The 27,865-nt window shown below is 37.4% G+C and overlaps 1 protein-coding gene across 1 annotated transcript in view; it reads right to left on the bottom strand.

Moving 5' to 3' along the window:
* Window positions 1-27,034, bottom strand: part of asrgl1 (asparaginase and isoaspartyl peptidase 1) — a 34,018-nt gene extending 6,984 nt beyond the window's left edge. The window contains exons 1-5 of the mRNA XM_028468700.1: window positions 26,915-27,034; window positions 25,037-25,273; window positions 19,014-19,156; window positions 12,356-12,510; window positions 770-891 (exon numbers count right to left, since the gene is read on the bottom strand). Coding sequence (XP_028324501.1) covers window positions 770-891; window positions 12,356-12,510; window positions 19,014-19,156; window positions 25,037-25,223 — 607 coding nt within the window. The 5' untranslated portion in view covers window positions 25,224-25,273; window positions 26,915-27,034. The remainder of the gene's footprint in view (window positions 1-769; window positions 892-12,355; window positions 12,511-19,013; window positions 19,157-25,036; window positions 25,274-26,914) is intronic.
* Window positions 27,035-27,865: the final 831 nt, after the last annotated feature.

Raw genomic sequence — 27,865 nt, 5'->3', positions numbered from 1 at the left:
AAGTACCGAGATAAAGAGCGAAAAAAAGGCAATCGCCAGTGGGGCGTTTACAATCCGTCGGGATAGTGGGACATTAGCCGATTATAGTCGATATAAACCATGGGACGCAGCCACAGAGGCGTTATTTACTGGCTTTTATTTTCTATAATAACCTCATGGAATCAGCTGTACGTTCCAGCCAACAACGATGTTTTGTTGACTATAACCGAGGCGGGAAGGTCCCCTATGAGCCCCCAGCCTCGGAAGTGGGACGGTAGGTGTGAGCTGGCTGAGTGGGTGACTCCATCGGAGGTGTGCTTCCCTTGGTGACATCGTCAACGCACAATTCTGTAAAGTGCCATTCATATTGTAACAGACTGGGTCCTATTTTACTGAGTTATGTTCCACGTCTAGTTTATTCAATGTTTAACAGGTGTTGTGGTTTCCCATGGAATTTGAAGCATCGTTGTTACGTGCAGCTTTCTCTGCCAATGTTTGTCTTTGTTTACATGTGTTCTGCGTGTTGATTGGCTGGGAGGCTAGGGAAGGGCGGGCATGAGGGGTACATAATGTTTTAAAGACTTCTATTAAAGAGTGATAAACCTTTGATAATGGCTTGAGTCACGTCATTACAATACAGTATAAAACACACAGGCCGCACTAACATTACATTTTCACACTGTCACAAATGATCGTTCCACGGGCTGTGAGAATGAGACCTCTGGTGTAGAGTGACTCAGAGTGATTGACTTGATAGTTTATTATGAACATTACATGAGTAAGGACTGACCGATGCAGGGGGTGTCGCCCACTCGACCTTCCATCTTGTTCAGCATTCCACCTGTGGAGGTCGCACAGGCGATATTCCCCTCTCTGTCCACTGCCACTGCTCCCACTGTTCCCATCTTCCCCCTACAGTGTCAGAGGAGCACAAACAGGATGAAATGCTCTCATCTACAAGGTGTGGCCTCCCTTCACAAGCTTACTGTGTGGTCCACTGTTTTTCAACCTTGGGGTCGTGGAATTAAAATGGGGTCTCCTGAAATGTCTAGTACAGTAGTTCTCAAACTTTTTTGGCTCAAGTATCCCTTTACTCTTATTTCTGAATCCAAGTACCCCTTTGTCCGACTGCAACAAAATAATCTAAAAACAACTATAAAGCATACTGATGGAATGAACGAGTGATAACACATTTTAAACAATTTCACTTTGTAAATAAGTGGAGTGAAACAGTATTCACTGCAGTGGTTCCCATTCTTTTTTGGATCGTGACCCCATTTTGATATCAAGAATCTAGCAACCCCAAAGACATTGTTCTAGAATTAGTTTTTGATCATGTTTGAGTTCAGATATTTATTTTTACTGCATTTTAGTTCACAAAGTGAAAGTATAGAAATACAGATTGTGTGTAGTTTTAATTCAAAATAAATAAATGAAAAATTTTCTCTCTCTCTCTCTCTGTGGGTGTGTGGGAGCGTGTGTAGCTTTGAGTGGAAGCGACCTATCTTTCTATACTGTGTAAATTTATGTTTTAGGTATTAACAGATTGTTTGTGAAGTTAAGGGTCCGTGTTTTTTAGTTGTTTTTTTTTTTTGTTTGTGTTGGTGCCGACCAGCACTCTCCGCTCGGCGTGGTGTGTGGGTTCTGTGTTGGGACGGATCATGGGGTCGAATATGGAGTTTACCAATCTAACGAGGAAGCACGGTGTAAAGGTCGCCGGTGCTTCCCGATACTCGGTAGATGAATGTGCCCAGGCTGTTGCTGAGGTGGTCGGACCTCAGAGTGTAAAGTCCGCAGCCAGGATGAATTGAGCATTTGTGTTGTTTGCTGACAGCGTAGAAAAGGCAAATGCTGTGGTGGAGAACAGAGTGGTTATTAATGATATGTTTGTTGCCGTATCTTCTCTGTCCCTGCCGGCAAAACGAGTGAATTTGTCGAACGTTCCGCCTTTCATAAGTGATGATTTTTTTGTGAGAGAATTGTCACAACATGGGAAAATAGTCTCTCCTATAAAAAAGCTGTCGTCAGGATGCAAAGCACCACAGTTGAGTCATGTAGTGTCACACAGACGCCAAGTTTACATGATTTTGAATAAAAGAAATGAGTTAAGTTTGAGAGTGGATGATTTTGATTATGTTATTTATGTTACGTCTGAAAATATGAAATGTCGTCAGGGCGTGTCCAGATTTTGGTGGGGGCGGCAGGTCAGCTGATAAACAGACCGGTGGGCGAGAAAAGGGGGGTCAGGAGAACACCCAAGGGCTTACGGGTGAGGAGGCGCAGGGACAGGGCGGACAGGTAATGAACAAAGTGAACTGAGGAGAGGAGGAGAGCAGGTGGGCAAGAGCAGAATGACGGGAATAAAGGAAAGGTAGGTGTAGAATTAGAGATTGGAGAACAGATCAATGAACAGATACAGAGTGGGACCGAGGCAGGTAAAAGCATGCAAAGAAAAAACAGGCAGGCAAATGAGCGTAGAGAAGTTGATGAAGAAGAGTTAAAAACAGTTAAAGAAACACGGAAGTGTGTTGATGAAAGGCAGGGAGAGAAACAGTTACAGATTGGACAAGATAATGGTGTAGATGGCAATCAAACAGGTGAACAGGTACATAATGGTGCAGATGAAGGTCATATGAGTGAGCAGACACAGAGTAGAGGAGCTGAAGAACAGGCTGAGGAGTTGGTAGAAACAGAGGCCACAGCGTCCCTAGAGGGGAGCGCTGATATTGCAGAGGAGGGGATGCAGGAAGAGGGCTTTACTCTTAGCACCTCTCATTTCAAAAGAAAAACAAAAAATAATTGCTGTGGTTTGCAGGAAACTACAGTATTGAAAAAATAAAGCTTTTTCTGCAGAAAACAAAAAAACATGTGGGGAGTAAAAATTGAAAACGACTTCCTTGATAAAAAAAAGTTTTTCTTGAAACAGTCAAAGATCTGATAAGGAGTCGAGGGGAAGGCTGTTTTACCAACCAGGAGTTGTTTTGACTGAGAAAACATGTTTCCAAACTTAGGATGGAGCTAACTAAAGGTACTGCTGATGGTGGTGATGACGATGATGATCATGAAGGGAGAGCTTTGTAGGTCTCCCTTCTAGATGAATGTGCTAGGATTTTCCTTTCTCTTCATATCTCTCTTTATGAGTCAATTTAGGATTGGCACTTTACATCTTAATGGGGCAAGGGATGCTAAAAAGAGAGCCATGTTGTATGAGACCATGAAATTGAAAAAAACATATCATGTTTTTACAGGAGACACACAGTGACACCTGTAATGAAGTAGACTAGAGGAGGGAATGGGGTGGAGACATTGCACTGAGCCATGGTAGCAGCAGCAATGGAGGGGTCGCTGTGCTGTTCTCTGACTGAGGTGATCACTGGTAGGCTGTTGGTAGTTCACTCTATTTTTGAGCAGTGTGAGCTTTTTTTGGTAAATGTCTATGCTCCCACCAATGGTCCAAACAGACTGATGTTTTTGAGTGAGATTAATTCATTATTAAACAGTGTTACTCAAGACACTTTTTTGATTTTAGGAGGTGATTTTAATTGCACTGCTGAGGACTCTATAGATAGGAATCATATTGAACCACATCCTGCTTCTAAAAGACTTTTGAACCAGGTCATTGAAAATCATGAGCTTGAGTGGAGATCTTTTCACAATGAGAAGCAATACACATGGAGTCATAGCAGAGATTGTTTTATTTCTTTAGCCAGATGAATGTGTTAAGGGATAGTTTTATTGTACCTGCCCCCTTTACTGACCACTCCATTGTTTTTTGTAGTATTTTTATTAACAACCAAAAGCGCTGCATGGTACTTCAACATGTCTTTGTTGCTTGATAAAAAATTTGTAGAGAGTTTTAGATATTCATGGAAAGATTTTAGGACAACATGTACAGATTTTAAGTCTTATAAACTTATAAGTGGTGGGATTGTGGTAAGGCCGAAATTCGAACGTTCTGTCAGCAGTACACTCTCAATGCCACACGGGGCATCACAAGATCCATGAAAGCTCTAGAGGCTGAAATTGTGGAACTCCAATCTCTGCTAGAGTCCACAGTAAAACAAGGACATATTGAAGTCGTCAAAACAAAAAAGTCAGCTCTTACAGACCTACTAGGAACCAGAGCCCAGGGAGCTCTGGTCAGATCCAAGTTTCAGAGTGCAACTCATATGGATGCTCCATCCAAGGTTTTCTTTGGGCTGGAAAAAAAGAATGGGCAGAGCAGGTATATCCATGTTCTGAGATCAGCAGCGGGACTGGAGCTAACGGAAGATAGAGCCATCAGGAGACGAGCTGTGCAATTCTTTTCCGAACTGTACACAACAGAACACTCAGAAGGTAATGAGTCTGTTTACTCCTTCTGTGACAGTTTGACTTGTGTCTCTGAGGAGTCCAACTGTAGTTTGGGAGCACCTCTACACCTCCAGGAGCTGACTGCAGCTCTACAGGCATTGGAGGGAGGAAAAAGCCCTGGTATTGATGGCCTTCCTGTGGATTTCTATAAGACTTTCTGGAAGGAGCTGGGTAAAGATCTTTTGACTGTGGTAAATGAAAGCCTGTTAGAAGGTAGACTCCCCCTTAGTTGCAGAAGAGCAGTGATTGCTTTGTTGCCAAAGAAGGGTGATCTCCATGAGATAAAAAAACTGGCGTCCTGTCTCACTGCTCTGCACTGATTACAAGATCTTCTCCAAAGCGCTGGCCAACAAATTAAAAGAAGTCATGGAAGAGATCGTGCATCAGGACCAGACCTACTGTGTGCCTGATAGGTCTATTCATGACAATGTGTCATTAATTTGGGATGTTTTGGACGTCTCTAGTTCATTGGGCATAGAACTTGGTCTCATTTCTTTGGATCAAGAAAAATCTTTTGATCGAGTTGAGCACCTCTACCTCTGGAACACTCTAGAGGCTTTTGGCCTCGACCCTGGTTTCATAGCTATGGTGAAAGTGTTGTACCAGGACATTGAGAGTGTACTGAAAATTAATGGAGGATTAAGTGCACCATTAGGACTTCAAAGGGGAATAAGGTAGGGGTGCACTCTTTCAGGCATGTTATACGCCATCTCTATTGAACCCTTGCTTTGTAAGTTGCGCTCCTCAATTCAGGGGCTGGTGCTACCGCACTGTCAGAGAGCTTTTGTTGTTTCATTCTATGCTGATGACATTATTTTAATGATAAAAACTCAAACTGAAAAAAATAAACTCAAAAAAATAGTGCAGGAATTCAGCCAAGTGTCATCTGCAAAGGTTAACTGGGCAAAGAGTGAGGGCCTGGCACTTGGGTTTAGATCCGCTCACATGCCTAAACTACCAGCAGGTTTAACTTGGAGGAGGAACGGTTTTAAATATCTGGGAGTGTTTCTAGAATATGACGCCACCATACAAAAAACTGGGAGGGGGTGGTAGAAAAGGTGAAGGGGAGGTTAGAGAAATGGAGAGGGTTGTTTCCACAAATGTCATACAGAGGAAGGGTTTTAATTATCAATAATCGAGTCTCCTGTTTTCTCTGGCACAAGGTGGCAGTCTATTATGTTGGATTTCTTTTGGGACAATCTTCATTGGGTACCACTGTGTGTGCTGTTCCTACCAAGAGATGAAGGTGGGCAAGGTCTTGTGCATCTTGCCAGTAGGGTTGCTGCCTTCAGACTCCAATTCCTGCAGAAATTTCTCAACGGCCCAACTGATGTTGTCTGGAGATCAGTGGCCAGAATGATTTTTAAAACGGTGAATGGACTTGGTCTAGACTCTTCCCTGTTTCTTATGAAAACTGACTGTTTTAATCTGTCCACCCTGTCTGCTTTTTATCAGAGCATTTTTTAAACCTGGACACTGTTTTCATCAAGGAGACTGGAGCGCACACTGTCTTTACACTGGCTGCTGGAGGAGCCGCTGATTCATGAGGCCCGCCTGGATGTCCAAGGGATAGCCTCTCCAGGGTTGTCCCATGCTCTGACATCTATAGGTCTTACCACTCTGAGAAAGCTTGTTGATGTGGCAGGGCCTGATCTGAACAGGTGTGCGTCTGTAACAGCTGCTCTTGGTATTCGCTCTGCACGCCCCCCTGTAACTTACACTGTTACAGGAAAGCATTTTTATTTTTTGTGTGTGAATGGACGGAACAGGAATGAACAGGGCGGACACGGAATGGAGACAATGGCTGAAGTTGGATACCCACATAAAACCAGTATGGAGGGTTTTATATAAAGACCCTCTAACAAAGATTAGGAGACCTGCAGTGGAGACTTCTACACAGAGCCGTAGCTGTAAATTCTTTGGTGTCTCGCATTAATCCACAGTTTTCCAATGAATGCTTTTACTGTAAATTCATTGAAAATACACTGTTTTTTGGAGTGTGACAGACTGACAGAACTGTTTGAACTTTTAAAAAATATATTTATTGTTTTCAAAGAAGCATGGTCACAGACTGTTTTTATACTTGGGGCAGGTTACAGTAAAGAAAATGCAGTAAAATGGAAACTCTTAAACTTCGTAACTGGACAGGCTAAGCTTGCGATTTACTTAAGTAGGAAAAATAAGTTCAAGAACAGTAAAGAGGTGAAGGACCTGTTTGTGTCCATGGTGAGAGCCAGAGTGTGGGTGGATTTTAGGTTCTATAATGAAATGGAGAATCTCTCTCTCTCTGTGTGTGTGTGTGAGAAACACTAATCTAGTAAGTGATTTAAAAAAAATCTGACTAAAATCATATTTTTGTACATTTTTTAGATTACTATTATTTCCAAATAAAAACACCACAAGCATCTCAAACAACTGTATTCTATACTTTCACTTCCTCAAATATAAATCTAGTTCAAGAAAATACAGTATAAAATAAAATACTTAAATAGTTAATTAAATAATAATAAAAATACAGTCTTAGTATTGTTTTCAATATTATTACTTTTTAAATTAAAAACATCACACAATCTCAAGCAATTGTATTATATACTTTCACTTCCTCAAATATAAATGTACAGTATAAAAATATCTGAGCTGGTGCATCTCGTCACTATAGTGCTACTCATAACATTATAAACATGTTTTAAAAAAAAAAGTCTCTGGGGTTGCCAGTAATTTGTGATATCAAAATGGGGTCACAACCCAAAAAAGGTTGGGAACCACCCTCTCCACCTTTAAGGCTAAACTCAAAACCTACTTATATGCTGAAGCGTATACAGTACAATAGCATTACCTTAACCACGAGAGCGGGCATCGGCTCGTCGCATTTTACGGTCCTTGAAGTCGCTGTTAGATTTCATATAAATGGGAAGAGATTCAAATTCTGATGTAGCTGGTTATGATTTACAGTCCGCATAAACAGGACTGAATCATAACATAACCTAACCACTAGAACGGACATGGACTCATCTGTGAACGGTCGCATTTACAGACCTTGGAGTCGCTGTTATCTTACCAATAAATGGGAGGATATTTGTCACCTTTATAATAAGTACTGACTAGGCCACTGGAGGAGTGAGGCCCAAGGCCAAGGCAGGCTGACTTGATGATAATGTATCATGTTTTTCTGCAGTCAGTGCCTTCTCCTCGCCCTTCTCTGTCTTCTCTATTTCAGGTGTTAGTCTCGAACACTCTGATGTTCTATCTCTCTATCCTGTTCTGTTGGTCCTTCTGTCCACTAACCCCAACCTGTCGAGGCAGATGACTGCCACCTCTGAACCTGGCTAACGGAGATTTCTTCCTGTTAAAAGGGAGGTTTTTCTTCCCACTGTCGCTAAATGCTTGTTCATGTGGATCTTGTTGGGTTTTTTCTTTCTTATAATGAATTTTATATTTTGATAAGCGCATTGAGATGACTGTCGTAAATTGTGCTATACAAATAAAGTTGAATTGAACTGAATTGGTATAGTCCAACTTATAACAGGGCAATGACCTACTTGCTGGTTCCTAGCACTGGGTTGAGAACATTTGGATCTAGAACTCTACAAAATGTGTCACTGATTTCAGTTATTTGGTCTGATGACTTACTATGGAAAATATCATTACAATGATTTTGCTCTGAGTGTATTTGCAGATAAATGTTGGCAGTTGTTGAAACAATAAATCTGTATTGTGACGATTCTGCAGGTGAGTGGGAGGCAATAACGCAATGGTTCCCAATCTTTTTTGGATCGTGATCCTATTTCGATTTCACAAATTTCTGCCGGCCCCAAGGACACTTTTTTTCTACATTTAGTTTTTGATCATGTTTATTATTCTGTGTTAAAGATACAGAGTATGCATTTTATTTGAATAGATTTATAAATTTGAGAACGTGAAAAAATAGAATACAGTTGTTCAAAATTGCATGTTGTGTTTTATAATAAAAATAATGTAATAATGACTCAATTCAATACAACTTTATTTATATAGCAATAATTACAACAATAGCCATCTTTTAGCTCTCAAATAAGTTACATAAACATTTAATATATAGATTAAGAGATAATCATATATTTAGATTAATAGATAAATATGTATAGATTGATAGATAATATAAAGATTTAATAAGAATTTAATCATTGAATATTTTCTTAAAATATATTTTTAATCAGTAATTATTTTTTAATCAATTATATTTCAAGCGACCCTATTTAAATTCCAGGCGGCACCACATGGAGTCACGACCCCAAGGTTGAAAAACCCTGCACTAATGGTTGACCAACACAGTTGTGAATGATACACTGTCAGGTTAGGTAAAGCTCTATGTTTAGGGGGAAAAAAACAAACATTTCAAAATGTTAACCTCGTGTAATATGACAATAACACCATCGATACATTAACACGCACAAAGTTCAGAATTGAACACATGCTTAACTTTGGACCTTTTATTGATTAGGCCTGTTTGTCAACTGATATCAGTGATTTATCAGCCTTAGTATTGATCTATTAGTGCTAACATTTACAGCACATGTACTCACTTTAGGTTTACTAGAATGTAAATACACTTTACTAGTTAAAGAACATTTGACTAGTGCTATTAGTAAGCCTTATAGTAATACTAGTAGTAGACTAAAAACAGTCAACTAGTACTACTAGTGAGATTTTTAGTGTATGAGTAGTAAATAACATTTAGTTTTATTCAAGGTTTTTTGGTGCAATAGTGTGTGAGTACACCTTACTAATTGTGTGTTATTAGTAGTACTAGTCAGAGGTGAAAGTAATGGATTACAAATCATTACGTTACTGTAACTGAGTTGCCTTTATAAGTACTTGTAATTTTTTGAGTATATTTCCAAATCACTAATTTTACTTATACTTAAGTACGTTTTAAAAGAAGTAAAGTAATTTATTATAATTATTTTTGTTTTAAAATGATCAATGGACATTGTGAAACTACAAAACATGAAATGACCAGACGACAATCAAATGCATCACATCATGGCCCACCAATCAGAAATTGGTCAATCAATGTTTATTTATGCACTGGCGAGTCCCTAAACTCACAGTGCAAATTAAGTCGGAGGGATTATAACCAAATCCAGGTCCCTGATTGGATGTACTATTTTTGTAAGCCAATGGCTGATTTGAATTTACTTTTCCCCGCCCTCTTAATAGCATATAAAGCTTACTACTAATAGAGAAACTTTTTGCTTCACTTTACTTACAGTGTTCTCATGCACTAGTGAATCTAACTTAACAAATGAATGCTCAAATGGCTTTCCATCATCTAGTACAGTGTTTCTCAAATGGGGGTATGTGTACCGCTAGGGGTACTAGAGAGAGAGAGAGAGAGAGAGAGAGTTAATTAATTGTCAGTCGTTGTCCCACACCAAGTGTGATATGACCCAAAATGATAAAAACTACGGGCATCCCAATCAAATATTGATATAGGATATCGGTCCGATATTAGCCTGAAAACAAATATCGGATACTGAATTCAAATCTCCATATTTACCAATATTTATTTTTTTATTCAATTGTAGAATACTGTAGATATTATGTTGAAGGTTAAAATGTATGTAACCAATTAGTTCATAATAAATGGGTCAGTTTTTTTTAATTCCTGCGGTTTCTGACTATTGTTCTGTTTGATCAAGCCTTTTCTAACATTCCACACTACAAAATAAGTCATTATTATTTTTTATTAAATAAAAAAAATATATATAAATGTATGATTCATGCTGATATATGCAAGGCTGCAATATCGGTATCATATCGGAAATGAAAAAGTTGTATCGGAAATTCTTTATCAAAATGGGGTCATGATCCAAAAAAAGGTTGGGAACCACTGCACTAAATACTGTTTCCTTCCACTTATTAATAAAATAAGATTCTTTAAAAAATGTGTTATCACTCGTTCATTCCATCATTATGTTCTATACTCTATAGCAGTGACGTGCCATGAGCACTAGGGTAGGGTAGGCAGGGCGTTCCAAATCCAACAAAATCGACGTTGTAAAACATCCTTAAAGAAACATAAACAATTATTTAATATAGCCTCCATACTCTCCCAACAAGATATATCTCATGGCACGGCAGCACATCCGTTGTTTGTGTTGGAAACACAGAAACACGGAGAAAATGACAACTCGGAACAGCCTCAGTGAGGAGCATCCACAAAGTCAATCCTTCCTTTTGTACCATTCACTGTGAAAATACAAACAATGTTCTGATCTTACCTTTGCTGAAGCTCTGGTAACTCAGGTGTTGGTCTCCCATCTTTTAAAAGCTGTCGTTTTTTCCTCAAAACAAAGTTTCTCTATCATCTCTAGCGCTGTCATCCTGCCTGTAGTGTTATCCCACTCACTAGCTAGAGAACGTAGCAGCAGCGGTCACGTGATATAAATGCACTGTGAACTTAGGTTTAGCATTTAGCAGCATGGTTATGTCTAAAGGTAGGGTAGAGAGCTGCCTTTTTACGTAAATGGTTTTCATCTTGGGGAACTGACTGCGCATGCGTAAACACATAAAAACACGCTATGGGAATGGAGGCAGAGAAGCAACGTGCCTTTGAGAAGGGGTGTGGCCTCCTCCTGTCTTACAGCGGTTAGGAAATAGCGATGTTTAGCGATTTGGGCTATGAAACGCACAAAATGCTGACGCTTTCAAACTTATAGGTACTGTAAGCTATCGGAAATTGAAAAATAAATAATTTATAAATACATTAAAATTAAAACAAATAATCAAAATATCAATTCACCCTTGGGTAGACACTGCCTCCCTTGCCTACCCTGACTGCACGTCACTGCTCTATAGAAGTTTTTGAATAGTTTTCTAAGCAAAATGTTGTAGTCAGACAGAGGGGGCACTTGGATTCAGAAATAAAAATAAAGGGGCTACTGAAAAGGTTTGAGAGCCACTGACCTAGTTCAACGGTCACTAGTTAGTCTGTAACTGGTTTTTGAGGACTTTTCCCAGGCCATACTCAGATTCATGAACTGTGAAAGCCTAAGATGAACCTTGAGTTGGTCCAGAATGACTTAAGAAACCTTGTTAAACTTTTAACTTTTATTGAATAAACTGTCTGAGCTGTGAGCTCAAAGCTCAGATGTCTACAGGTAGCTTTGTGTTGAGAAGTATGTTTAAATGAGTAGTGAAGCATGACAGTGAGGAATTCTCCAGAAAGGTTTTAATGGATATTGTTCTGTATAAATAAAAAAACATAATTCCTTTTAAATGCTCCAAAAATGTAAAGGAGCTCATTTTTATTTAGTATTTGAAATTTTATGAAATGATTGTGTTTGGAAGTAAGAAAAAGCTAAATATGTTGGGATTGCACTGGAAAACTAATCGAATAAAGAGGTTTTATATGTCATCATGGTGTCACATTTTTAATGTTGTCTTTTATTTTTTGCACATTAGAATCTTATAAAGAAACTAGTTCAGCCTATGTCTCCTAAATTAAAATAAAAAGATTTAATTAATTACCTCTGCCAGCGTATATTTATTTATCTTATTTGTTCATGAACAAAAAATAATGAATGGATTTTAATGAAATTGTCAGGAAAGAGCCCAACTGAGACAAGGAAGAAGTAATTAGATTTGGGGATAATCCGGATCAATATCCTCAATTTGGATCAGTTTTTTTCTTATCATTGGCAAAATGTCATTTTTTTTTTTTTTTTTTTTTTTTTTAATCTTGGTTCATAATCGACCAATGTTCATGAAATTTGACATCTTTCACCCCACCCAGTTTCATCCCAAACTGGGAGAAAATTCAATATATTTTAACATTTAGGTGACAATTCACTATGGGGGACTGCTTTATAGCATGACAGAGGTCTGCGCTCTCTGATTTTCCTCATTTTCTTCTTTATCAGTTGATCCTATATCTTATTTTAGAGTCCCAGAAAGTCATCCTATTTCTGTTTGGGGTTTAAGAAACTTTGGGATGAGATTTGATACTGGAAATTGGAAAACCAACCAGGATTTGCCTCACATTTGGGACTCCACTGGGTTGGCGTCCGGGGCCAGGTTCTTTGTCCAGCGCATGCGGGCGTACTCGGTGATGAGCGACTCCTGAGACACCTCTGGGATACCCACAGCACGAGCAAACTTACTAGCACCCTCTGCAGTCAGACAGGCATGACTGGTCTGCAACACAGATCAAAGCTTGTGTCTGTAAAGTCCCTCAGAGATCAAAGACAGGAAAACCTGGAGCCCTTAATGTATGATGTACATTAGGTGACAAAATACATTTACAAAATTTGTACAAAGTTGAACGGTGTATTTCCAAGCCTCGGATTGCTTACGTCAGCGGTTTCTAAACGTTTTCTGTTGCACCCCTCTTTGAAGAATGAAACATTTTCAGCCCACCCCCATTGCAATAAAATGATAATGATAAAAAAGATGTAAAAAAGTAGAACTTGTGATTATTCTTCTTCACAATTCAAAAAAATCATAAAATGTCCAATCACATATTTTAGAAAAGTAATAAAGTTATTTAAGTGCAAAAAAAGAGGATTTTTCTATTTTTCATGCTTAAAGACGTTCTCGCCCCCCCCATGTTATGACCTCACGCCCACCCACTCCCCAATTTGGGAACCACTGGCTTAAGGAAATGTGTGATTGGTGCATATGTTATCAATCAGAGAGGATCAGTGAGGAGGGGATTCAGGCAATGACTCTGTGGGTGATAATCTGCAGGTGTAGTGCATGTGATTAATCACCTATTTTCTTTTTTTCATTTATTTTTCACTTTGTCTGCACATGCCGTCAACAGTGCAATCTTTTCGCGACAGCAATGCATGTTTTATTATTGCAATTAAAATCAAATTAATTTATTTTAAATTGCATAACTGTGACCATCACCTGCCCTCCCTAAGTAAGGGTAAGAAACACATTATTAGAGAGAGAATACAAAGAGAGAGGAACAGGGAAGAGGAAGTCAGTTTATTTTAAAGTGAGTGTGCACAGTGTTTCAGGGAGTGGGTGGAGCAGGAGAACTACTGACAGTCTGCAGCATACAGCCTGAGATACACACTAGCAGAGGAGCAACTGGACCTAATTTGTAGATAAAAGGCCAGCACACAATTAAATTACAATTTTTTTTTTCCTCAGAAATTCAATTTCAGTTATGTTCTAAATTACTAAAGTTCAATTACAATTAATCACAATTACTGAGCTTGAAACTAAATAACCTAATAAAAGTTAACCTTCATCTTAGCTTTCTGTTAGCATCTCTTATGATAACGGGTCCTAAATCAGCTGTAAAATACACTAAAATCAAATATCTATCATCTAATTTCTTTCTTATCTATTGGTTACCTTATCAGCCTTTCTAATCAATCAAAATATAGGTTTTAAGATTTTTGGTGTGGGCGTCTGAGCCTTTTGTTCTATCAATATACCTCTTGATTTCATTTTTTTTCGTAATTTAATTACGAAAGCAACATATTTTTAAAATTACAATTATAATTACGACATAACTGTAATTAATTATCAATTATGCAATTACAATTGTAATTGACCCAAACCCTGACTTCAACCACAACCTGTTTTACACAAGGTCTTCAGGAGACGGGAATGACTAGACCTAATATGATGAGCAAGGGCACGCCCAAAAACAGGTTTCAGAGTGATCTGATAATTCTATAAAAACAGGGACAACAACTGGTTGAAAAGTCCACTCCTTTTTGAAGAAACTTGTTTAATTTCAAAGATTTGAATTTACAATGGTTGCTTGTTGTTTGGCAGGTCAAACATCTTAAGGAAAATGTCCTGATTAATGGGTGTGATCTGATGCGTATGTAGTGCACAGGGAATAGGGCTGGGCAACCAAAAATAATCACTATATATGTTTTTTTTCTATTGATAAAAACAAACACAAACAGACTCGTGCAGATAGGAGTTCATGTGATCCTCAGACAGTTAGGGGAGAAATAGGGAAACTAATGACTCCTAAAACTATTGTTTTAAAGCAGATTTTATGCTAAAACAAAACTATTATCATATATATTGTATTATTCTGTATCATTATGATTAAGCTCTCTATATGTGTTGATAATTATGTCCAGCCTTGGCATCACTTGATCTCACACCACCATGACAGACATCACACACAAACAAACCTGACCTGAAATAAAGTGATCTGGTGATTATTATTTGACACTAGGGGTGTGTGTTGCCATCTGGCGATACGATTCGTATCCCGATACGGTATATCCCGATATTAAAGGGGACATATCATGCTAAATCCACTTTTTTAGCCCTTAAATGCATTTTGATGTACATTTAGATTGTTTAGAAGCACAGAAAAGTTCAAATTAATCTCTTCAGGTGCTCCGTTGATATCTTTATATTCTGTTTTGGTCATATTTTTCAATCTGTTTCGATTTTTCGATTCTCTATTACGTTTTTTGAACAATAACGTCAGCGGAACTGCCAAATTAGGACATCGACTCCAGGCCCAACACTTTGAGCAATCCGCCATTTTTATTTCTCGCTTTTATTTTGTAGTCCAAGCTCCAGGATGCAGAAGTTACGAGAGGAGAAATCAAAATGTTGGGTTGTTGGATGTAGTAACCCACGCGCTTCATTACACCGTCTCCCAGCATCAGAACCTTTTCAAAGTGCCTGGTTGAGTTTTATTTTTCATGGAAATGTACCCACATCTGTGGGTAAGGTCATTTTTGTGTTCGCGCAGCACTTCAAGGATGACTGCTTCAGCAACCTCCACCAGTATAAAGAAGGATTTACAGAAAGACTTTGTCTGATTGAGGGTTCAATTCCTTCTATCTTTGGAGACGACGAACAGAGCACTTCGGTAAGCTGTACATAACGCTAAAAAGTGTTATGATAAGACGTCCCTGTCATTGTTTTGTTAGCATTAGCAGTTGCACCGTCTTCATATGTTAGCGCTGTGTGCTCGTTTTAGATCCTTGATGATATGGCCTACGTGGTTTAATTTAAGTCTAAAGTTTTCATTAGTCATTTCATTTTGCCGTTTTTGTCTCCGAAAAGACTGTATTAAAATGCATTTCGTGACGTTAGCTTGGCGCTAGCGTTAGCTCGGTGCTTGTGTTAGCTCACTTGTTAGGGTTCTGCAGGTTCATCATCTTCATTTTCATCTCGCTCCGCTGGGTCCGACTCTGGCTCAAACATGTAAGGCTGGGTGGACAAGTCTTCTGTTGTTGACATTGTGTAAATAACGTGTGAATAAACTTTTTCTGCGCTGCTACATAATCGTATCTCTTCTATCAAACTACAAAAATGGCCGAGCAGGGTGGAGTTGAACCTGGAGAGGGGGCGGGGTATGAAGTGTCTCATTTGCATTTAAAGAGACCAAAACGAGTTGCTCTTAGAAGCACATCAGAAAAGGGGTAGAAAAGGGGTGGAGCTATAATAATGATGAATTCAGACCCAAGCAGTGCAGTTCCGCTTTTATAGACCACAACTGTATGATTTATATCTAAAAAGGAAGGATTTAAAACCATGATATGTCCCCTTTAAAGTATAAGGTGATTATTGCAATTTTTTTATATACTGTATATATATGTAGTGTTGCAGTAGTCGAGACTGGTCTTGGTCTTGAGACCAAATTTTAAGGGTCTCAGTCTCGTCTTGGACTCGGGAGCATTTTGATTCGGTCTTGTCTCGGACTCGCGATTTTCCCTCAAGACCGTTCGAGACCAGCACTAATTCCTGCTATTTTTAAACTTTTTTATAATGTGATAATAACACGGAGAAGAACGGGATAAACAATCCTTTATTCATTATTTAATCCACCCCGTATAATGACCACAACCTTCCTTAATGTGACTGAGTAACGTGTATGACACTCTTGTGTGTGTGGCTACGGTGTCAGTTCGGACCGCGGAGCGCGAGGGAGATATGAACTAATCACTGGTAAAAATCCCAGTAAAACAACACAAGGAATAAATATTTGCTCCCTGGTAAAGACAGTAGCTCTAACAACAGGTAAAATGATAAACTGATATTACAGCCTGTGCAGCAGTATGGGGACACATTTACTCCGCCTCTGGGTCCTCGTGCCTGCCGCCCGGTGAAGCCTGTTCCATTTACTGAGGTCCGTGTGTGTTTAATAAATCCGTGTGTGTTTAATAAGTTCGTGTGTGTTTAATAAGTCCGTGTGTGTCCGTGTGAAAGTCTGCATGTTTATGCCTCTGTCCATCCACTCTTTTCATTATATCCACGTCTTTTAAGGCTTTTATTACATAGTGTCGGCTGTAGTCCGGGCCGCCGCCATCTTGGATTATGTCGTCACCAGCGCGTCAACAACGCAAGTTGCACTAACGCAGAATGAGTCAAATAACTGTAAAGAGGTCTTATATTAGTCTATTTTCTTTTTAAAGTGGTGTTTTTTTGTGTCTTTAGACTCCAATTACATTTATGTATATAATATGTTCCCTGAAATATAAACAGGTTCACAATATAACTATTTTTTATAGTCTCTGTTTCCACTGTATCCAGAATAATAATAATAATTCTCAACAAGAACTATTGATTAATTTGTCACATGACTGTTCCAGGGTTTGAGTTTGTTTTATTTATTTCCACATCTACCCAGAGCTCTTTGTTTTTTAGACTAATGATTTACAGTTACAGCTGGAAACCTTTAATTGATTATTCTAGTTACATTACAGCAACCAGATTAAACTATATCAACTACGTGAATTAATAAAAATGACCTGTTTAAAGGCTTTTTCAAACTAAAAAATTATCTTGTGAAATCTGTGACTTGTTGACCTGCACAACTCAAAGAAACAGAATCATTATTTCTTGGCAGAAATGCTTTTAAACACTTGCTGTACATTCAGCTGACATAAAAATCTTGTTTTCAAATATGTAGAATAATTGTGAATTTATCAGTAGCAGTTTTAATATTTAAGTTAATTTTTTGCAGGCACCTTTTTTGTCCATCAAATGTATTTAAAAGAAACTAAATTTAAGAGAATGTTATTTAACTGTCAAACCTTGTCATAATTTTATTTATTTATATATTTTTTTAAATTGAAAAAAAAATGTTTATGGCCTTGGTTTTGACTCTGTCTCGGCTCCCGAAAGTCTTGGTCTCGGATAGTGTGGTCTTGAACACGACACTATATATATGACTTAAGAAACAACTAATCTGTAAATGTTTACACCTTCATGAGAACATTATGTATGAAATATATTTTATTGGCATATTTTACACAACATTGGTTTTAACATGCCATGTACCAACAACTTAAAATGAAAAATAACATGCAATATGCCTGTGGCTTTTAAACCAACTTTGACTTTAGAGCAACACGAATTTAGTGCAACTTAACTGAGGTATATGCCTAGAACAACAAATAAATGCAGAAAGTTAGTAATTTCTTTTTAGATTTGATTGAAAATAACAATCTGGTCAACATGCCCAGGTTTCAGTGCACTTCTGTGTGCAGTTACAATGACTCCTGCAGTGGAAAAGACTTTCCCGGTTAAATAAAGGTTAAAAAAAAAAAAATGTATATGGATGCATTTTGAATCGATGCGAGAATAGCGCGATGCAATATTGGGATATATCGCCAAATCATTTTTTTCCAACACCACTATTTGACAACATGGATTTTCATTGTTAAGGTCACATTTATACAACTCTGGTTGCTATTTACCACTAAATAATACAGAGAAATATGAGAAGTTTATAAAGTTGAAGCGATTGCCCAACTCTGATTATCACTACATGAATCCATTGAGTCTGCTTCAAGCCTTTCACAATAAGAGTTCCAGTTTTAGGCTTTAAACCTAAAATCTACAGATAAAAAAAAAATATCCCAAGCATAATCATTAACTACCAGTTTAATTTAGAAATAAAATAGCCTTACTAAGAAATATAATACATGAATAAACATCCCCCTGCTCCGGGCCACCTTTAGGCAGCGAGCGGCTTGTTATCAGTCATTGTGCAGATTGCATGGGGATTTGTTTGTTGGATTTAGAAGCTGTTGAAACAGCAGGATTGTGCCTGAGTTTGGACACCTGTTAGATGATACAGCAAATATCTGTGTCAACTCTAATGTAAACAACTGGGAATCCTCAAACCAGTGGTTGTAAACGTGTCTTGTTTTGGGATCGACCACCTCTTCCTAAAAACAAAAAATAAAAACTTTATTTTACCCTATATGTGCTTTGCCTGTTATTTTATTATTTTAGGATGTTAGAGTGAGGAACCAAATGTGGTCTCTTCATTGACCTTGATTTTATACATTAAAGTGAAAAAAATTTAAAGTGTTAAAAACATTTCATTGGAAATTAAGTGTTTTTTGTCTTCCGATATTTGATAATTGCACCTTGAGGATAAAACATATAGCATTTTCATTACACAAATGTAAGTAATTTAAAAACTTTGATTATAATATTATTCAATAAAAAATGTTAAAAAAAAGAGAGAAATTAATTGGTTATTTTATTATTATTTTTTTCTTTCCTTATTTCACAATGTTTCATGAGCCACGAGTTAGGACAAACTACTCTTAGATACACAATCTGCTGTGTTTTTGACTTAGATGTCTTTCACATACTTTTTTACGTACACTGCATTTGCAAACTCACCTGCACTAAACACACTGTTTGCTAGTGTTCACTCAGGAGTGAGGCAGAGTGCGTACCTTGTCCATAACCAGTCTGGCTAGCTGTACAGGGTTTGCTATATTGCGTACAGCAGACACTGCACCGCTAGCCAAGGTTTTTCCATCCATGACGAGAGCATCCATCTCCACGTCTCCTTTGACGTTCAGCACCGACCCTCGCCCTGAAACAACATTTGAGAAGCTGTTGATCAATTATCTCAGGAGCTCTTTGAGGAATGCAGCAGCCATTCCACAGTCAAAGGATATACAGTGGGTACGGAACGTATTCAGACCCCTTTACATTTTTCTCTTTGTTTCATTGCAGCCATTTGCTAAAATCAAAAAAGTTCATTTTATTTCTCATTAATGTACACTCAGCACCCCATCGTGACAGAAAAAAACTGAATTTTTGCAAATGTATTAAAAAATAAAAACTGAAAGTATTCAGACCCTTTGCTCAGTATTGAGTAGAAGCACCATTTTGAGCTAGTACAGCCTTGAGTCTTCTTGGGAATTATGCAACAAGTTTTTCACACCTGGATTTGGGGATCCTCTGCCATTCTTCCTTGTGGATCCTCTCCAGTTCTGTCAGGTTGGATGGTGAACGTTGGTGGACAGCAGTGAGGTGCCGTGACCACTAGGGTTGGGTAGGCACGTTGCAAATCGAGAACACCAATGACAATTTCATATGTTTCTGCTGTCAAGTGTTAATTCAATTCAAATCAATTTTATTTGTATAAAGCAATTTCCAACAAATTCATCTCAATGCGCTTATCAAAATATATAATTCAAAATAAGAAAAAAAAAACCCAACATGATCCACATGAACAAGCATTTAACCATCTAACAAACTCAACATCATAAAACACCATTAAAGAAACATAAACAATTATTTAATATAGCCTCCATACTCTCCCAACAAAGATATATCTCATGACACGGCAGCACATCTGTTGTTTGTGTTGGAAACACAGAAACACAGAGAAAATGACAACAACTCAGAACAGCCTCAGTGAGGAGCATCCACAAAGTCAATCCTTCCTAGAGAACGTAGCAGCAGCGGTCACGTGGTATCTATTCACTAATGTACTTTGAACTTAGTATAGCATTTAGCATAGCGCGGTTACGTGCAAAGGCAGCTCTCTACGCTGCCTTTGCACGTAAATGGTTGTCATCTTGGGGACCTGACTGCGCAAACACGTAAAATCACGCAATGGGAACGGAGGCAGAAGAGCAACGTGCCTTTGGGAGGGGGCGTGGCCTCCCTCTGCCTTACAGCGGAGTGAAAAAAAAAAAAAGACTGTGCAGCTGTTCCAGGAAATAGCGCTGTTTAGTAATTTGGGCTATGAAACACAGAAAATGCGGACACTTTCAAACTTATAGGTACTGTAGGCTATTGGAAATGGAAAAATAAATAATTTATAATTATATTATAATTTAAAAAAAATAAAATAATTATAATTAAAACAAATAATTAAAATATCAATTCACCCGTGGGTAGGCATTGCCTACCTTGCCTACCCTGACAGCACATCCATATTTGCCAACCCTCCCGATTTTCCCGGGAGAATCCCGAATTTCAGTGTACCTCCCGAAAATCTCCCGGGACCACCATTCTCCCGATTTTCTCCCTATTTCTGCCCTGACATTGTCCGGGCGGACCATCCTTCACTGAGCGTCGTTTACGGCTGGACAATAATAACGATTACACCGCATAAAAAGAGGAAGAAGAGACGTGGCGGCATGTAAGAGGAGGAAATATGCCTGAAAATTCCAAAATGACTGGAAAAAACAATTTAACTTCATTCAGGACAGCTCAAAAGGGAAGGGTTATGCGGCCTGCAATGTGTGTAGGTCAGACTTCTCGATTGAACACGGTGGCCGAACGGACATCACGAATCATCAACGGTCAGAGAAGCACAAGGCTTCTGCAACACAGCACCGTTCACAGCCCAGTATTTTGAGTCATCTGGCCAAATGGAGAGCTGAGGGAGTTACTTTTGCTGAGACAAAGATGGCTATGCTGCTAGCTACAAGTAACATCCCATTTACGTTTGTGGATGTTTTCAACAAATCCGTGAAGGATATTTTCCCGGATTCAGAGATCGCTCGCCAGTACGCAAATGGCAGAACAAAAGCTACTCAAATAGTGAAAGGTAAGTGTATATAAAATAATACTGTTTTCTAAGAGTTAGTATTTTAAGATTAAATTGTTAAATAAATAAATATATATATATATTGTGTGTGTGTGTGTGTGTGTGTGTAAGCAGAATGTACAGTTAGTAGAAAAACAGTTTTTACATTATTATTTACTTTGATAGGTGCCATTGCCTCGGAATTAGACAAGGGAGTGATCGAAATGTGCCAAAACCAACCCTTTGGTTTGATGTGTGATGAAAGCACAAGCCGAAACATGGATAAAGTATGTATTTTGTATTTACACTTCTGCTGCGAAGCATTGCACCTTCAAATACAACCATGTGTAGGGAAGTTTTTGTTATGGTTATAGCCGTTGTTGTATAGGCTATGTTTAATTTTCCTTTTGTTGATTATTTTTATTTTTATTTATGCAATGTATGCCTTTTTTGTTTAATTTTATGTTATTTATTTTATTTATTCTACTACTACCACCATTTACCATTTGCACAGGTACTGTGGAATTTGTTCTTTACTTTAAATGTGTTTTTCAAATAAAAACACTGTGAAATTGAATTATTTCATTTTCTCTTTCAAAAGCAAACTACCCCCCCCCCCCCCCCCCCCCCCCCCCCCCCCCCCCCCCCGCCCGCTCTTTTGAAAATCTCCCTAATTTTGAGGTCTCAAGGTTGGCAAGTGTGAGCACATCACTGGTGGACAGCCATTTTTAGGTCTCTCCAGAGACGCCCAATTGGGTTTAGGTAATTGTATTGGGCAGGTGATGAGCAGTGCCTGGTTTTCTCCACACATACCGCTTAGAATTAACACCAAAAAGTTCAATCTTGGTCTCATCAGACCAGAGAATCTTATTTCTCACAGTCTGGGAGTCCTTCATGTGTTTTTTGGCAAACTCAATGCAGGCTTTCATATGTCTTGCACTGAAGAGAGGCTTCCATCGGCCCACTCTGCCATAAAGCTCCGACTGGTGGAGGGCTGCAGTGATAGATGTCTTTGTGGAACTTTCTCCCATCTCCCTACTGCATCTCTGGAACTCAGCCACAGTGATCTTTGGTTTCTTCTTTACCTCTCTCACCAAGGCTCTTCTCCCATGATTGCTCAGTTTGGCTGGACGGCCAGGTCTAGGAAGAGTTCTGGTCGTCCCAAACTTCTTGCATTTAAGGATTATGGAGGCCATTGTGCTCTTAGGAACTTTGAGTGCTGCAGAAATTCTTTTGTAACCTTGGTCAGATCTGTGCCTTGCTACAATTCTGTCTCTGAGCTCCTTGGACAGTTCCTTCAACCTCATGATTCTCATTTGTGAGCTGTAAGGTCTTATATAGACAGGTGTGTGCCTTTCCTAATCAACTCCTAATCAACTTTTTTTTCTACATTTCTGTTTTTTTCCTGTCAAGATACAGTATTTGACTCCAATGTAGAGCATGACAGATTAATGGGCCGGCTGATTATTTGGGTCTCTTACAGCAGTTTGGCTCTAGTACCGACGTTTTCTCTTATTTCTGAATTAAATACCCCCTTTATCTGACTACAACATTTTGCGAAGAAAACTATTTAAAAACAACTATAGTGCATAATGATGAAATGAATGAGTTATAACACACTATTTACAGAATTTCAATTTGTAAATAAGTTTTTATGAAAAAAAAAATTCAGTACAGTGGTTTTTCTGAATCATGACCCCACTTTAATTTCAGAATCTGAATTCCTTTATTAATCGCAAGGGGAAATTGCTTACGTTACAGCCACGAATTGCAAATAAATAAAATAAAACGTTTAACAAATACGAAAGAAAGAATAAACATTAAATAAGTGTATAATTAAGTGAAAGACTGTTAAAAATAAGGATTAGATACACACACATTACAGTAGTAAAAATAAAGTAAGATTATTATTAATAATAATAATAATAATAATAATAATAATAATAATAATAATAATAATAATAATAATAATAATCATCTACAAATTATATATAAATATGATAGATATTTACAAAAATAATACAAAATGTACAAATATGATACAGATATATACAACAATCAAGCTATGAGCAGCATAACTTTAAAGTTCTGCTGCTGGTGTATAAATCTGTGAATGGGTTTGGTCCAGAATACATCAGTGACATGTTAGTCAGGTATGAACCCAGCAGGTCTCTCACATCTATGAACACAGGTCAGATAGTGGAGCCCAGAGCTCACACTAAACATGGTGATGCTGCTTTTAGTTGTTATGCTGCAAAGAAGTGGAACAAACTACCAGCAAGAGTTGAAGTCAGCATCACATGTAAACATTTTTAAATCAAAGTTAAAGGCACTTTTTTTCTCTACTGCGTATGATTGAGAGAAAGATTTTTGGTCATGTTGTTGATGTTTGTTGATGATTTTAAATGATTTTACTGATTATTTTTAATTGTTTTGTTGCCTACTTTAATGTTCTTATTGATTTTAAGGTGTTTTCTGTTGCACTTTTTGATCATGTAAAGCACATTGAGTTGTCCTGTGTATAAAATGCGCTATACAAATAAATCTGCCTTGTCTTGTCTATGTGGTTATGGTGATGAATTATACAGTTTGAACGCCACAGGCAGGAATGGTTTCCTGTGGCGTTCTGTGGAGCACCGTGGTTGGATCAGCTGGTGCTGAAGGTGCTTCTGTGACTGACCAGCACATCATAGCACAATGGGACTCATTGACCAAGATTTCAAGAATTTATGTTCGTTTTTTTTACTGCATTTTAGTTTAACTGGATTTATATTTCGCAAAGTGAACGTATAGAAATACAGTTGTTTAAAATGTGTGTTGTTTTAATAAAAAAAAGAACAACAATTAAAAAATCGCAAAAATCTATTTAAATTTTTCAGAAATTTCAGGCGACCCCACATGGGGTCCCGACCCCAATGTTGAAAAACACTGATGTAGTGGCTCTTGAATAGATTTCTTTCTATATTTTTTATCATTTCCGGTCATCTCATGATTGGGGTGGGACCAAGACTGACATTTTATTTGTTAATTTTCCACTCCCTTTCTCTCTCTCTCTCTGTACCCCCTGTAGTGCCAGCGCCCCCATTTGAGAAACACTGGCTTACAGCATCTCACTGATTAACGATCAATATGTAACCAATGTATTAACTGTGCGGCGATTCTGCCGCTTTGTTTCTGTCTGTTCCGCACTCTGCCCAAGTGCCTGGCCCCTCCTTCTCACACACAGCGCCACCTCTCCCCCATTCATACATTTCCAATTTATAAGTCCTAACGTCGACAGTGTCACTAATAAAGTTCCTTATTTTAATTTAGTAGTGCTGCTTCTTTGTTCATGTTTTGGTATTATAAGAATATCCTGTGTATATTACTGCTCTTTTTTAATATATCAGCCGATATATCGGCTATCAAACAATATATCGGATATTGAACGATTATCAAATGTCTCCTTTTAAAAGCTTCCAAGATCTGTACTGGCATTGTCCCCCCCCAAAAAAACAAAAAACTATTTGGATCAAGCTCAACTCCAAAAACATACAAAATTACAACAACATATTCAAAAGAACAACAAAAATACACAACATGACTATCGACTATAACAAGAGGACTAAAAAAATACAGCAAAATTATGACAAAATTCTACAAAATGACTCCAAAAACTTACAATTATACAATAAAATACAAAAACAAATACCCAAAATGACTATTAACAACAAAAACAAACAAACAAATAACAGAAAAATACACAAAATGACAACAGAAATACACAAAATGACTCATAACACACACAAAAACTGCAACAAAAAATACACTGAGAGACTTCAAAATGACACAAAAGGAATCCAATAAACAGTTGTGTGGTCCTGCTATGGTAACGGTGTGTTCTGTACCGTCTGGATCACAGCGGAGTTTAGAGAGATTTGGACTCACCTGCATTGAAGTGTGGGTCATTCTCCATCTGAATTACAGCCTCCACCACGGCGTCCATGCTGCTGGCCCCTCCCTGCAATAGAGAGTACCCAGCCCGTGCTGCATAACACACCCCAGACATGGACTTCTCTGAACGCTCCCTTGGGATATGTCCCGCCCCTCCATGGACTACGATGACAGGCAGCATGGATGAGTTTTAAACAGCTGGACCGGAATAAACCTGATGGTCTGGTTACACTGTTCAGATTAAAAACATCAAAAACAATCGAAGTATATTATTCAAATATGACCAAATCAGTTCAAAGAAACCTTATCTCAGACTCACTTTATTCACTTTGCACTTTTTTCTTTTTAGGATCTCCAAATTTCCCAAACTACGTTTTAGGGTTTAGCCATTTCCGTAACTTCCTAAAAAAATGCATGACAGGCATTTCATATAATGATGGAACACAAAAAAACAATAATTTACTCAGAAATAGTTGGGTGTAAAAATGTAATTAATTAATTCACTTTTTTAAAAACGTACCTAAGTACAAGTGAAACTACTGATTTAGAAATATACTAAAAAAAAGTAAAAGTACCCAAAAACACAAGTTAATTATAGTAACTGAATATTTAAGCCTTTTTTGTGCTAGTGAGCATTTCATCCTTCACTAACTAGTAACATACATCTGTATGCAGTAGTTCACTAAAAACCTTGTTCAATAATTGTTGATGAGTTTTTTTCAGCTGATTAGTATGAAGCGTTGATTGTAAAGTTGCACATGTTAAAATAAACAGCAACATTTAGCAACAAACCACATTTAAGAGACATGTACAGTATGCCTTTTTTTTCGACTACTCCTTATGACCAGATTGACAGCAGTATTTGTGAAATGTATTTTCTCGTTAAAAAAAAATATAATGTCAATGTTAAATCTAAATCAAAATGTTAAATCTAAATCTAGTAACTAAATCTAAATGTTAAATCTAAATGTCACGGGTAAAACTAAATATTTAGCTAATATGCAAAATTCATCTATAGTACCAAAAATAAAAGCTCATTCTGGTGAATTTGCATATTAGCTAAATATTTAGTTTCACCTGTATAATTTAGATTTAACATTTAACATTTAGATTCAACATTTATATTTAAAATTTTGATTGAGATTTAACATTCAACATTTTGATTTAACATTCATATCTAACATTTAGATTGACATTTAACATTTCACATTTATATTCATATTTAATACTTAACATTTAGATTTAATATTGACATCATAGTTTTATGAGAAAAGTAAATATCTCAAATTTGACAAATATTGCTGTAAATCTGGTAAAATAGTGTGAATAGACAACAGTCTATTCATACGGCCCGCTCATTGGCTTGATGTGATTTAAAATACTGTCAGTTTCATTTTAGCTCATAATTATTTTTAGCTACCCCGCTAACCCTTTTATTTTTGACCTAACCCTAACACAGGTAATAGCCTAAAATGTAAATTTTTTTCGTATATGTACTTTTAAAGGTGGAATTTGCCGTGTTAAATAATGTTAAAATGAAAAAATATACAAGACAAAAGCTAGACTCGAACCCACGGTAGCAGAAAGACGTCTAGAGTCACTTGTCGTGACTCAGCATGTCAACACCGTCACGTTCTGCATCTCTGCACGCAGCTGCTGAAACCAATCAGCATTTTGACACTTAAATAAAAATAATAATCAATAGTTCTGCTGTTTCTCAGCTGTCCTCCTGATTCTCTCCCTGATGTGGGTCTAATAGCTCACCGCAAAGAGACAAACACACTCCAGAAAAAGACGCAATAATCTCCCTCACTTTAATACAATAATACACCAAATTCACTCAGATAAAAAGAAAACACGTTTATGTCTTACCTTTATCAGCCGGACAGGTAGTTCTATATTAGAGCCTTCAATACATAACATACCATGAGAGACAACGATATATATTTGATGCTGTATGAATAAAGTTGAATTGATTTGTCTCTGTAAACATGAGCAGTTCCTGGATATGACGTTTCAAATTTCAAAATAAAACCTCAATTTGATTTCCAGTTACGTTAACGTCATACACAAGTTGAACATTTAAAAGTAAATTACAAAGGTATGATGATATGAATGAAACACTATTAATATCTAGGTTAAAAAACAGGCTATTCAAACACTCCTGGATATTTAGACTCAACATTTAAAGGTTATTGTTTCTAGGATTGTGGGGCTCTGTGCAAAATGCTGTTTGGGGGTGGTGGTCCATTAGTTGGCGTAACTACATGCAGGTTACCTAATTCATTGAATGGTCAAAATTGCTTGTATTATTTGATGACACTTTAACAGTTAAACGGCCAGAATTTGGCAAACTTTCATTAAAATTGAATATCTGAAGCTTAGTCACTCAAACAAGATAGGTGGCAGAATAATACATGAAAACAATAATCATTTTGACAATATATAAAAAAGATTATGTTTTATTTGAGCTGTTTTTTATCTAAAGTTTTTACACACATTTTCAGATGTAAAACATAAATAAATAAATTAGTCCAAGATCAATAGAAAATTAATTAGGCTGTAACGTAGTATAAAATAATTAATTATTAAATACAATAATACATTTGAACATGATGGACAGCAATTAGTATGGATTCTTGTCTTTCATACTAATAAAAAATAAAAATAAAGTAATACAATATACTGCCTTTTCCAACATCAGCTCCTTCCCATTAATGTCTTTTCCATTCCATCATAAGGTACTAGTGCTTAGTACTCAAGTAAAAGTATAGATACTTGAATGAAGCAAACGTATTGAAGTTGCTCTCTTACTTAAGTAAA

This window comes from Gouania willdenowi, chromosome 15, assembly GCF_900634775.1.
Source record: "Gouania willdenowi chromosome 15, fGouWil2.1, whole genome shotgun sequence".
NCBI classification, from domain to species: Eukaryota; Metazoa; Chordata; class Actinopteri; order Blenniiformes; family Gobiesocidae; genus Gouania; species Gouania willdenowi.
Note: the sequence above shows the minus strand (reverse complement) of the source record. Positions and strands in the feature narration are given on the sequence as shown.